The sequence below is a fragment of the Anser brachyrhynchus genome (genome assembly GCF_964034855.1).
Source record: "Anser brachyrhynchus genome assembly, chromosome: 1".
Classification (NCBI taxonomy): Eukaryota; Metazoa; Chordata; class Aves; order Anseriformes; family Anatidae; genus Anser; species Anser brachyrhynchus.
Genome location: NC_137694.1, coordinates 106,792,866 through 106,807,150, shown reverse-complemented (window position 1 = coordinate 106,807,150; position 14,285 = coordinate 106,792,866). Strand labels below are relative to the sequence as shown.

The following is a 14,285-nucleotide window of genomic DNA, read 5'->3' as shown; positions in this document are numbered from 1 at the left end:
ACACTGGTTCCTAGCAAGACCTTAACATAAATGCCCCTTCAAATGGTCTATCAGCATGAATGTTTTTCCACTTGGAAAAAAAAAAAGAAAGGGACATCTTTCCTTTAAGGACATTGCTATATATGGAAAATATTGCAGTACCCCACTACTATATATGGAAAAACTGCTCTTCATTTAAAAGTGTGCAGGATTATTCAAAAGTCAGTGTATTTCAAAATATTTTACCAAGACACAAAATATACAGGGTCATTTCAAGACAACAAAGCCAACACATTTTAAAAAATAAATAAATCAGGAGCACATAAGAGCCTTTTACCTTAATAAATAAATTACTTACGTTCCATTTCTTGTCCAAGATATGAACACCAACGGTTTCTCATATCTTCCACGGCAACAATATCTTTTTCTTCCATCTCATCCACCAGTAGTAATGGCAAACATGGGACAATAAGCTCATTCATAATGATCAGGCCATTATTTACTTCCTGATCATCTCCTGATTCAAACAGTGCTGCAGCATGTTCATTTAGTTTCTTCACGTACCACCACAAAAAAGGAAAGCCTTTAAGTATACAGCATTTCACATTTTACCATGCAGCAGTTTTTGATTTTCTTAGGACAAATTTGCAATAACAACAGTTGAGCTTTAACATTCACAGCAACAATAAATATACTCTATTAAACCATTTGATTTTGTGCTATTCCTCAGGCCACTTTGACTGATACCAGCCAACTCAACCTTTGCAGCTGCTTTTTTTAAAGACTGAGGACCTACCACCTGCTCTTGCCTCTTTTCACCGTTGCTTAAAAAAAAGTGACACAATCAAGGAAAAAAACCTCACTTCCTGATGGAAACTTTTTCTAACATTTGTGTCCTTGTCCAACTGTGGTAATGTTGCAAGTTCACCCACCAACACTGTCAACTGCTGTTCCTACCTAGACCAGACACAATGGCAGCAAGCACACTTTTTACAATGATAAAGAAACTGATTATACAAAAAAAAAAAACAGAAGTAATACATTTTTTATGCTTCCTACATACACTTCTTCATTTTTTTCCTACACAAGTTTCAAGTATTAATTTGTTAATGAAAGTTGGTTTTATTTTGTTTTTAAATTATGGCAACACTGTCTACTAGCTCATTTTGTTAAAGCTATGCAGCAAATCCAACTTTTGAGACATACTTCACCCTTCACTTACTAGCAAACATTCTCGTCTGTAGTGAGATATCAGCTCTTCATCATGCCCTCTGTATGGGCCTTTGGACAAGAGTTCTTTGTTATTCTGGTAAGCATAGATAAGGTAGAGCAAGGCTTCCATATAGCTAAAGCAAAGTAAAGAAACAAAATAATTAGATGCAAATCCAGGTACCACCTGTTTCAAGTTAACTACTGTGCTCTTCAAAGGATAGGTAACTTACTCATTTGAATGTAAAACCTCACCTCCCCACCCATCTTTTCATAATGTTGCTTTTTTTAATAGACATTTTCTTCTTTTATGCACATTAGAACAATGTATTTTATTATCAGGTTAGATCACTTGAACATGAAGTCTGATCCAAAACTCACTAAAATAAATCTGTATTGTTTCACTCACTTCATAAATGGCTTTGGATTAGCTTTGGGTATACAAGAAAACTTAATTTTTCCTGCATGCATTTATGTCACATCAGATTTGATCTTCTGTTGCTATTACCTCGATAGCATTTTATGCCTTAGCAAATAAGAATTAAAACCATCATCTTATTTCTAAAAATAAACTGTGAACTTTTAGCCTCACTAACTTTAAGTTTTTCTGGACTACTGAAATCTAAAGTGATGGAAGAAGCCACAACAGCATTTCAAAATCAGAAGTATCAGCACTCTATCGGCACTTCTGCCTTTAATCTAAATGCAGAAAATAAATACATTCTTAATTGGTAAAGAATGAGTAACAGAGGATCTAAGAACCTAATAATTAATAATCAGAGATCTCATGATGCTCCGATTAATAATCTCCCCTCACACTGCTGCATACCATTTTCAGCAAACACCTCAAAGCGTTAATTCTCTGATTTGCAGAAAGCCTGTTATGATGGACAGCCACTGAAAAAAGTTCAGGCAACTATCCTAAAAACAAGCAGTTAGAAATCTTATTTTGTTCAAACAACTAGAAAACGTAGAAACAGAAGTTTTTTAATGGAGTGTTAGAGGAATAGTACGTTACGCACTCCTAGTGAAAATGGAAGGTCAAGGTTAGGGCTTAAACTACCAAAACACCAAACTAGTAGAAGTGGCTAAAAATTATGTGTGAGAACACAAAGCATATAGGATACATGAAAAATACACGTCAGAATTTTCTAAAGTAGGCAAACTCAAGACTTACATAAGGCCTCCCAACAAGACAACATAAAAAGAAGGGAAAAGGTTACTTGCAATAGCAATGGCTACTGAAAGCTTTACCTTCAAATCTCTCTGCTTGGAGGAACAAGACGAACCCCAACACCAGAATTTCAGAATCTACTGTGAAGTTATTTTTTCCACCATGAGAAGGCCATTCCATCATAGTTTCTTGTAATCCTAAATATTTCCTACTTGAGTAATACGTTATGTATATACAGTCACAAGTCTCCACCTTCTTGTCCTCAAAATACAAGACTTTTCATTAAAGTAACAAGTCCTATTGCCCTCTTCTCAAATCTATTTCTCCTGTCCATGAAAACTCTGCATAGCAGTAACCTCCAACACAAGTGACTGGCCAGCAGAAAAGTTAATGTAGGAAGACAGGGACATATCACACAATATGACCACAAGGAACTGAGATTGCAAGATACAAAGCCAGAGGAGTGGGACCTTTTCTCCCTTTCCATTCTTGGTTCAGTTACTTGTGAAACCACAGGTTGAATTAACAGTGTCAACAACTCAGTTGATCCAAATTAAAAACTTGGCAGCAGCCTTATTTCCCAATCCATCTTTTCCTGCTTTGTCCTCTAGTTGCATGATTGTTCCCCAAACCAGCAATAGTGCTATCTAACAGCAACGTAAGTCATTTTAAATCATCGTTGCTGTAAAGCCAAGCTCAGAGGCCTTCTGTGTCTTGAGCACCTGAGGAATATTACTACGATTTAAATTAAGCAAACAGATGCTACCTTTTCACATATAAAGTGCATATAAGCTCCAGTCTGTGAAGCCTGAACTTAATCTCTCTGAACTTAAAATCAGTAAAGCTGCTCACAGAATTATGGAGCTCACTGGGTATAGACTTTGGAAAAGGTGCAGGAAGCACAGGTATGGTTAAACTAACTGTTAATGCTGCTTTCAAAAAGGAAATTCTGCCAAAGCTGAAAAAACATACTGTGCATCCAGAAACTTAAAATCCAGCTGCTGAGGTCTACAGTTCGTTCACTTTTCAGTCACTGCCACAAGAACAAACTGCGAGTAAAACTCCTGCCAAGGTTCATTAGCTGACTACATTCATCTCATCCATAGCAGATTCCTACTCTACAGTACAATCAGAGAAAGTACCCCTTAAAGATCCTTTAGATCTTCATCTGCTGTGAAAAGAAGGCCTTGTCAACCACCGTAAGGGATCATGACTGAACTCTGAAAGTAGGCATGACTTCTCGGTACTCAGCAGAAAACAAGCTCCAGGTGATTTTCAGAAGTACTAAGCACCTGTTGTTTCCTTAGCCTTCAAGTACAGCCTTCCATGCTCAGCACTCCAGCATGAAGACCTCTAAATGTAAGCTACCAGCATGAAGGGAGTAAAAGGTATGCCAAACTGCATTTTGTGTTTGCTCCACAAAGCACTGGTAAGAAAATCAGACTACCTGGGTAAAGGCCAATTTTTGGCTCCATCTAGAGATTGAGTGCTGCAAGGTATTAATTAGTGTTATTTAAAATAAGAAAAGTTGGTCAACCGAGGGAAGCAGGTTTCTGAAAAAAAGCCTCAAGACAGTCCTGTTAATGACAGTCATATTTCAATTATGGAAGTCTATGTTTTCATAAATATTTTTAAAGTTACATTTTTATGATTTAAGCGTTAAGGGAATATTGAAAGGAGATCAGAAGAGTCCATCAATTTAGTCTTGTTTTCAGAATATTGAAAATTTGCATTGACCTAATGACCATAATGCTAATGACCATAGAGGTCATTAGCATTGACCTCTAGAGTATACAGGATGTGAACCTCAAAAAATACCTCAGCCATTTGGAAAACACAGGAGTGTAATTGCAATAGATGCTTTTAAAGTCAGCCAATGGATACCCAGATCCTCACCTATTCTCTAAGCATGCTCAACTCTAATCTTTGTGTCTTTGTATTAAATACCACTTGAAGCATTTATGAAATGGCATTTATTGCCAAAAGGAATGAATGCTACACTTAATGGATGTTAGATGAGTCTGATTAGATTTTATTTTAATTTCTTACTAATACAAGAATCTAAGACTAGTCATTATACACTTGTTTTCTAAGTTATGAAGATGTTTGGTAAAAAAGATCCTAATTTTGCCAATCAACTAGATAGCCGTACCAAAAATACTGTTCAGAATAAAGAGAAACCTGTGCTTCCCTCCCCCAGCCCAATCAGAATATATTACAGTAAGAAGCAGATTAGTGAAAACACTGCAATTTTCCAATTAAAGCTGCCATCCTGGAGTCCCGATGCCAAGGTACTTGAGGAACTTTAAGCTCAGAGCATGCACAATTTCCAAGGGAAACAAGGAGGATTCCTATATATCACACTGATAGCTGTGATATTTTTGCCCCTTTAAGGCATCCAGCAATATCAGACTGATTATTTGATCAAATAAATCACGCAATCTTCTGACCAACCTTTGTATACAAGCTGTTCAATACTAACAAAGTACTGTATGCTAATTTAGAGTACTAGTGAATGTACTATTTATTACATGGTGCAAAAGCAAGGTTATGAGCTCATTTTGTTAGCCACTACATAAAAACATAGCTTACAAGAGAGATAAGTAGTTTTTAATTATCTTTTTTGTTTGTTTGTTTGGGCCTATTTTCATTGGGAGCATACAAGAGAAGAAAGAGAAATATGAAGCAATTTCCTGCACAACACAGAGTCAACAAACTAAATTTGGTTCCCCTACATATTGTGTTATGAACATCAGTGATTGCCAACAATTATTTTTTTCCACAATTACGCATTTTTATCACGTGACAGTTCAATTTTCACACAACAGATGTCAGCTACTGAATACTACTGAATATTTTTCTGCTAGCCCCCCCGCCCCCCCTTTGACTGGGGATGGGAGGAAGAGGTACTTTTGAACAGTGCTTTTTCAAAAACTCTCTCCTGTAGAATGCTTTGAGGCATTTATACTGTTATTTCCCTCCTCGTTACATGTAGTTGATCACAGTATAAGTTTTTGCTGTAATGAATTAAATACATTAATGTCACCAGTTTGATATAGTCTCTGGGTTGGTAGGAAAAGAGAAGGGAATGAATTAACATTGACACACAGAGCTAAGAAGAATCAGACATAACTATGATAATAACGTGTGATAACTTTCCTCAATTATGTTGTGTTTTTTTTTTTTGCCTGATCTTTAAAGCCCATCATGAGTGGAATTTTGGCTCAGACAAACGCAGGAGGCAAAATTTTGCTTCTCTGGGAATCCCATTAAAAAGACAGGATAATATAGGGACTTGGCTAGCAGTGATTATTGATAAAAGCAGATAGATATATATGCACATGTGATGCCAGAGAATAAAGATTTTTATGTTTGAGGGATACCCAGAGCACTCAGAGTAGGAGAGAATGAGGAATACAGGTGCATGTAGGGACACTGAAAAGAGTCCATTGCTTGATAAGGTGCAAAGAAATGGAGATTAAAAGTAGAAGGTTGAGTGAAACTGAGGAAAACGTGAGACTGAAGAAATTAATGAACTGAGTAAATTGTAAATAAAATGAAGAATATATTAAACAATTCTTAATAATTGTTTTACTTTATCAATGTTACATTTTGCCTTCAGATCACTCTACCACATTTGAGTTCTATACTACCACTTACCTCTTTTTTTGGAAAAAATCCAATCCTACCATGAGAAACATGGTTGTTTCCCTGAAATTTCTATAGTCTTGATGCCATCTCTGCATATAAGAAAGGGTATATAGAATTTCATCCACAAACATGAAATACAATTTTACACACTTAAGTGCTGAACATTCACATTAAGTGATTAGGAAACCCAGTAAGCTTGCGTGTGGGAAATGTCAGTCTGAATCCCCCCTCCCTCAATGAAAGTAAGATTCTTAAATTCCTAAAATATTTCTAGATGAGATTTTTTTTTCTTTAAACAGAATGCATTGCCATTTGAATTGAAAAGAACACAAGGCATTTTTGGAGAATCACAGTCAGAATTATGGGAATTGTTCCCCCCCCCCCCCCCCAAAAACTAAGAGGCTAATAGCCACTTTTCTTCTCTATATTAGACTCAGTTATTTACTCAGAAAGGGTTAGAAAGCATTTTTATGTGCTAAAATTAAGTTTAAATTTCAGTGTAAGAAAGACAGAGAAAAAGCCTGAATACATTAATTTGGAAGTGACAAAAATCCAAAGTGTCTTGTTGAGTACTTCAAACCATGGAGATGTTTATATTGGAGCACAACATTTATTTACTGCATCACCATTTTATACGAAGTGACTACTGATATGCTTTACAAGAAAAAATGCTCTAAGGGAGAAAGGTGTTCTCGCGTCCATTTAGCAGCCAACTTTCAGTTGCACGTTAAGGACTAAATAAGTGACAAAATACCATAATACATAGCCACTTAAAGATTCAACACAAAGAGCATGAGAAAGGTTCCATGAAATGACAACTCCCTATACAGGACAACTTGTGATACAAGTCTGTAGTTTCTCCAAAGATATCTGCCTCAAGAGCTAAAAAGGCGACATATATCTGCAGGGGAACAGAAGATCTCCCTCACCCCCCCACTTAAAGCTAAGTCCAGGATTGTTACTCTACTTGTGTAACCGTATTGGGTTTAAGTGGCAAGGCCATTCAGAAAATAGGAAGAAATTGAGCCTTGCACAGCCAAAAAAACGCAACAGAAACCCTACTATGAGAGTCCCTTCCCCTCACCGTGGAAGAGGGCATTTAAATGTAGTAGCATCTCCCGTAGGTCCTAAACCTGGTAAACAGAAATGACAAGTAAATATTTTTCTCTTGGTTTGTTGAAGGGAAGATTACTCCCATAGATAGTCCTTCTGAACAAGCTGTTGGGACTTTCAAGCATAACAATGAGGTTTAAGTGGTGCACTGGAAGCTGCCTAGGATATAAATAACCCCTGTTCAGAGGCCTTAATGAAGAGTATCATGCAGAGTTGAAGCTGATGTAAAACCAGCTACAGAATTAGCTTTATATATGAGATGAAGTACTTTGGCAAATGTAAGTCGTGGTTCTTTAGTATCTGGGATTTGCTCCTTTCCTCTTTCAAAGTTTTTGTAGGTAGCACAGAAGGAAAAATTAAATGCATAAGCTGGTTACATATGGTCTTGGTAAATGAAATAACCTGGTGCTAATAAAAGAATGGGAATGGTTGCAAAAACAGCTGGAGGAAAAACACAAATGTGACCCTGATGCCTGTGTCCCATTTCTGGAGATGCATAAGGTTGGCCTTAAGACTACTTTCACTCCTTCACTGCCAGCACTTTCTGACTAGACAGCACCAGTTGGCTCACATGGTGCTAAATTATGAAATACTGCTAGTGACATCAAGACGTGTTAAGGAGTAAGGACAGGCTCAAATTTGACGTTTATCTGTGGCTCAAGTCATATCTGACCTTGGAATTACAGATGTGGAAGAAAAAAAAGCTTTGGATCAACTGGTCAGAGCAGCTTTCCTGCAAATAAATGATGTTTCGGTAACTAGTTTCAACTTCTCAGTGTAAGACAAAAAGAAATGTGTTAAGATTAATTCTGATTATTGATAGTTATTTTACGTTACAGTTTCATATACAGCATAAGAAATACTGACCTCATATTCTTCCATGTTTACTTCATCTGGTTTTATCATTTCAAGCTTAGCTTGAGCAACTTTCATTATGTTACGGCACCTTATGAAAAGCAACAAGAAATCATGAAAGATGGAAATTTGCAAAGGATATTATCCATAAAAAGACAGCAACCTCATAGGCTATAGCCTTATGCAAAACAGTATAGAAACATTATGGAAAATGTGCTTTATAATATGCATTGTATAATCAGCAGGGGAAGGCATACTTTTGAAGCACATGTGATGAATGCTTGTGCTATTTAAGAATTACTTATTTTATTTTGCTAAATTGCCACATTACTCAGTTTTTCTTTCTAATTTAAATTTCAGGTGGCTTGAAGCTCCCCTATGTTTATTTGCCAAAGTAAAATTAGAGGATTGGATTCAGAGATTTTACAGCTGTCAATATGCAGAAATCAGACTAACATTCTCAACATTTCAATTTTTATGTTTTAAATAAGTGAATATATGGAATTTCAAGCATAAGAGAGATGGTCTTGTTTTCAGATAAGTTACCCATCTATTCTGGTGTCCCATTTTAAGACTTTGCTCTCTACTGCTGGCCTTTAGGCCACTGAAGAAACACAGATTTCATTTCAGTGTTTCAAAACAAGGTACAGAGAACTGTGCTCAATCATGAGCAACACTGAGCATTTTTCCTTACTTCATATAATAAAAACTTAACTTCTTGTTTATTCTTTTTAATAGAGATTTTTATAAAGATTTTTTTTAATATATAAAATTGTTCTTCCATACATTTTATACTTTCAAGCTATTAACTAGACGATGAAGCCAAACACACACACACACACACACTGTTCTTACCTCTATTATACACCCTATCTGAATATAAAGTAGCATCTTTACACATCACAGAACACTCACAAGCACAGGAAGTGAGACATGCTGCTCTTATTACCTTTCATCAAAGCTAAGATTGTGATCTCCGAACTGCTCCAGTAACGTTCTCTCAATTATCTTCTTTGGTGCCTGGTTTTGGATGAAGTAAACAATTGCATGACGCAAACGATAATCACATTCAGGTGGTGGATCCTCCTGGGCTAATTTTAGCAGTCGTGCATATTCTAATTTAATTGCCTAAATAATTTTAAAAATATATATTATTCTTCGTCGCTTTTAACTCAAACTTCACCAACACTAACAGAATAATTCCCATGGACACTTGGCTACAAAATCACTTTTAACAATCCCACCCACGAAGTCTAAATTACAAAAAAACAGACAAATATAAGGTTGTTCCCTAGCTAAAGCTGACAAAAACCCAGGTAGACCTTTATTTCAGAAACAATCCCAATCTTGCTCTACATCTTCCTGATGAAGTGAAGTTTTATCCAATCCCTACAGTGGCTTCTTTAAGCATGTACAGTCTAAAAGCAGTATAATATTTCAGACATTTTACTGAATTAAATTTTCTAAAATCTCCTAAGGTCAAAAACTACCCCTAATACATGGTTGAAATGCAAATACGTGAATAAAACACAATCTACATAAAGTTCAATGAACATGTATGATTTTGAAAACGTTACGTCAGAATGGAAAATGATGTACAACAAAAATCAAACTGTATGATCTCTAAAGAAAACACTTTGATATGATTAGTATCAGCCTCCTATAGGGCAGGACGGACTCCTCACTGAATATTTTAGGTAAACTTTAGAGGTCATCAGAAGTGTTTAGTTTGCCAGCATATTAGATTTTAATGAACCACATCTGTTATCTTCACTAGATTTTACTCACTGAAACTATAGAGCATGAATAAGAGTAACAAGAAAAAAGAAAGGTGACAAATCTTAGTGTGTTCCATAATTTCTGTCTCAAAATATGAAGGTGATCAAATTGCTGGCTAACACTACTTATCAACTTGCAACACGAGTTAACGCATAAGCAGTTTCAATGCGATACACAGCCAAAATAAAGCTCCAAACCATCCAGAAAAATAGCCTGTTTAAAATTCCAAATTCCTTTAAGTTAAAATACCTAGCAGCACCAGCAGCATTTTCTTGATGTTTAACTCTTGGAAATTTGGGCTGCTATGCTCTACCAAGAAACCTTGTGATTCAAGACTAAACACATGGGTAGGATACTATTCATACAGGCCTAAACAGATAATATGTGGAGAACCTTAGAACTTAAGAAAACGTTCTGCATTAACATTTTTAAATACTAATCATATGCATTATCATTAAAAAGGAGGTTTGGGAGAACCAATACGTATCAAAAGCCACAGATAGAGTTTTTATTACCTTATATGATAAGACATTTTACCATTAGCAAACCAACATGGATAACTATGCAATTAAACCCTCTTTAGTGGTGTAGGCTAGAAGCAAAAAGCAATTGCTATTTTGCGTTTTATTCTTCAGAGAATTATTTAGAAACAGGAAAAATGCAACACGAAACTCAGATTTTCATATACATATTAAGCAAAATTTAAAATGCTATGCTATAGATTCGTAAATCCTATATGCAAAGGAAGATCAACACTATTTATTTAAACTGCATATAGGAAAAAGGGGTGGTAGAAAGAAATATCATAAGCTTTACTTTTCTCACAGAGAATGTTATATATATAAAGATCTTAAGGCAAACATACTACAAGGAACTGCTTATAAAGTTTAGAAAAGGATGACAGTAAGAGGTCATTGATCAATAAACGTCTTAGTTGGTTTGTATTAGTTATGTCTGAAGTCTGAGATCTAAAGAGGGAATCAAACTTTGGCAATAACAACGAGTCATATCAAACAGGTTCTACCTGCATTACACCAAAACAAGGACATCACAGAAAACAACCACAATCTTTTATAAACACTAATTTTATAAAAAAACAAACACATGAAAAAACAGAGTATAAGAAATATCACAGAAGCTTCTACAGTAACACGGGATTTCACCTGATACATTTCAAAATACGAAATCTGGTACTAAGTAGAATCACTTCATCCACAGACATCCATACTAATGTATTACTCAAAAAGCAAAGCATGTTCCACCAGTTCTAAGTTGCTTCTAACAGGAGTCAGCAGAAAATGAGAAAGGAGACTTTCCTACCCTCCAACAATTTAGTTTTAATAACATTTTCTCAAAGACAAATCTTGTCGTCCCCCCCCATGTTGACATAAAAATGTTTAAGCATTCAAAAGTAAACAGATAAAAAAAAAATTCAACTGAGCACTTCTTTGATAATTCCAAAGAAATTATTATTTTTATTTTAATTTTGATCAGAATTCCTATTTTGCTTTTAAACTCACCAAAATACTCTTCACATTAAAAAAAAATTAAAATAATGTAATTAACCTTTCTGGTAAAAAGTTTGATTTGATCAAATGAGTAATTTTTTTTTTTAATTAAAAAATGAAGCTTTTCATTAAGTGAGAAATTTGAAAACACAGCACTGAATTGCAAGCAAAACGTATGTCATTAAACAAAGGCTATGGCAGGTGTCTCTCCATTGCCTGAGTGCAGTCATGACAACCCAGTCCAGAGACAACCCTGGAAACAAATGCAGTACGGTCTGGTCATAACACTTGACAAAATATCCACTTAAAAATAAATAACAAAAAAAAGAACATGAGATTTCAATTCCCTTACCAAGAAGCTAAAAAGTTTTTTGTTTTGCTTCATTTTTGTATTTTTAATGTTTTCTTTCAGTGTAACTGAGCCATAAAAATTAAATAGGAAATAGAATGCTACTCAAAGGCAAGCAAGAAACTCTCCCCCACATCACCACCCATAAAAATCTCATTTGAGAGGATTTTACATCATGTCAAAGTAATTCCCTTGCTAATACTCTGAAAATTCAAAAGATTATGAGCTAGAAATGCTCAGAACTTTGTTCATTTAAGAAAACTGATGTATTTTTTAAATCTAGTATCATACTGAAGACTAACAACCACAAAGAGCCTCCCATCCAATTCCTAGTAATAAAACACTGCATAAATAAACAACATTGACATCAACGAAGTTAAAAGAAAGTGAATTGGATTTACTAAAAATCTTTTAAGGAAGACAAAACAAGAATGTTTCTTTGAAATAAACAAATAACTAAACACTGAAGTCCCTTAATGAAAACACTGATGTCCCAAACCGCCTAGTGAAGGCATGCTTTTATGAACAGGGAAAAAATACATATTCTTATTGATTACAAATCCAGGTTATTTGCTACTAATATTGAAAAGGTAAAATGCATGAAGGTATATAGTTTACTAATATCAAGGCAGCATACTGCTAAATCAAGATTGAAACAGCTATAGATATTTCTCCCTAAAAAAGTATATAATTTAGAAATATCTAAATGGAGGACTGATGCCATAGAAGAGCACTTATAAATGCTGGAACAGTCTTAATACACAAAGGGTGGGGTGAGAAGGTATGTCTAACAAGTCAGAGGAGAAAAAGTTGAAAATGTTAGTTGTACCTTAAAGAACCCTGCTTCTGGCCCACACCTGTCATAAACATTCCTGGCTTTACCTATAGCCATGATAATACCTTGCATGTTCGGGGTCAGCATGACCTGCCATAAGGGATTTAAGGTAAAAGTTTGGAATGATTAATATTTTAATGATTAAATTCAATATGCTTTTAGTCTCATGCAAGATAAAAAGCAACTTAATGCATGCATACATTGAAATGGCACTTTCAATACAAGATCTGTTGTGCGTATTCTGCAAATCAATCACGGCATGTGTATATATGTTTACCACGACAAAATATAGTTAAAGGAAGCTTAACAAAAACTGAACAATTGTGTCAAATACAATTTAAAAATTACATGTTCAAAACTTCCCAGAAAAGGAACATGCATCATTCAGCATTAGCATCCATCAGAAATTGTGTACGGATGGAGTGCTACCTCGAGAACTCATGGCCACCAAAGGGTAAAATAAACCGTTACAAATAGAAAAATCACCCAATCACACTTTATATATACTATACTAAAAATATAATAAACTACACTGACTGCATTTTGTACATATTTCAACATCAAAGTAAAGGACCCAAATGCTGCAAATACAATTGGTCCCCGAAGCATTTGCAGACAAATACTTAAAATTAAACCCAAAACATTTAACAAACACAACACCAACATAACAGACACATCTCACTGCTAATCACATCAATTACATACAAACAATCTGATACTTTTAGGTTACCCAGAAAGGCCTTTCCCCTCTGTTATCTGTGACCAAGGCAAAACACTCCCTCCCTCCCAGCCCAAGGTCTAGCTAGCACCCCCACTGGCACAGCAACAAAAGCTGGCCTTTAAGAACAGAAGATGAAGAGCCCTAAACTCTCCAGAAGAGTTTCCCGACACATAAAAACAGCCTTAAAAAAGCAAATGTGCTTACAAAAGAAACAGGCAAATGAGGAATAAAGTTAGCATCCTCTGTAAAAAACAGTGGCATGTGGGCAACAATGCCAATAATAATAATAATAATAATAATAAAAGCAGGTCATTAGATGAAGCTAAATCTTCCCATCTTTAAAGGTGGAGACTGCACATTGGTGGAAAACTGAACTCAGTGAGATGATATCATTTAAATTGTTTTATTCCCCATCCCACACTCCTCATCTCTAGTGCTCATACAGGACAGAATGACCAGAAATACCCATTTGCGCAGGGAGGCAAAAGCTCCCTGCAGCCTACCAAGAACACATGCCCAGATACCTGAGAATTGGGGCTACACCAGCTCTATCCCCAGCCAAAACTAAGATGCAATAAGCAGTGTCAAGGCAGAACAGTTTGATGCCCTGGCAGTGCTGATTTCTGTTACCAAAATCAGCCAGAAGAAAATATTGTCTCCTGGGTTAACATGGGTCTAGCATCTGTTTCTCAAGTAGTACCAGGTACACTCCCCCACCCTGTGCCTGAATTGGGAAAAAGCAATTTCTTTTTTTTTTCAGCTTTGGAAACAGTCACTTCCTACAGCCATATATATCAGTTTCAGGTTATTTTCATGGATAATTTAATCCTTGAAGTCTAAAAAGCTTAACCTGAGCAAATAAGAGATAGGACTTGAACGTTAGCTTTATTGGACTGACAAGAAAGCACGAACATTAAGAACATCACTCACTATCCCGACTTTTTTTTTTTTTTTTTTTAAATAATGCAATAGTCCACAGTCTATCACCAGCATTTCAAAGGCTACCTGACCTAACACAAACATTCAGCTTCCACAGCTAAAAAGACAAATATACCTCCAGGGTAAACAGTACCATGCAAAGCGTGCCCAATTAGAGTAGCTTGTGCTTTCCT

At 35.6% G+C, this 14,285-nt stretch overlaps 1 protein-coding gene across 1 annotated transcript in view; it reads right to left on the bottom strand.

Annotated features, from left to right (window-relative positions):
- USP25 (ubiquitin specific peptidase 25) overlaps positions 1 to 14,285 on the bottom strand; it is a 461,260-nt gene that overhangs the window by 369,265 nt on the left and 77,710 nt on the right. Inside the window, exons 20-25 of the mRNA XM_080562087.1 lie at positions 12,447 to 12,542; positions 8,931 to 9,109; positions 7,994 to 8,072; positions 6,023 to 6,102; positions 1,202 to 1,325; positions 338 to 533 (exon numbers count right to left, since the gene is read on the bottom strand). Of these exons, the coding sequence (XP_080418213.1) occupies positions 338 to 533; positions 1,202 to 1,325; positions 6,023 to 6,102; positions 7,994 to 8,072; positions 8,931 to 9,109; positions 12,447 to 12,542 (754 nt within the window). The remainder of the gene's footprint in view (positions 1 to 337; positions 534 to 1,201; positions 1,326 to 6,022; positions 6,103 to 7,993; positions 8,073 to 8,930; positions 9,110 to 12,446; positions 12,543 to 14,285) is intronic.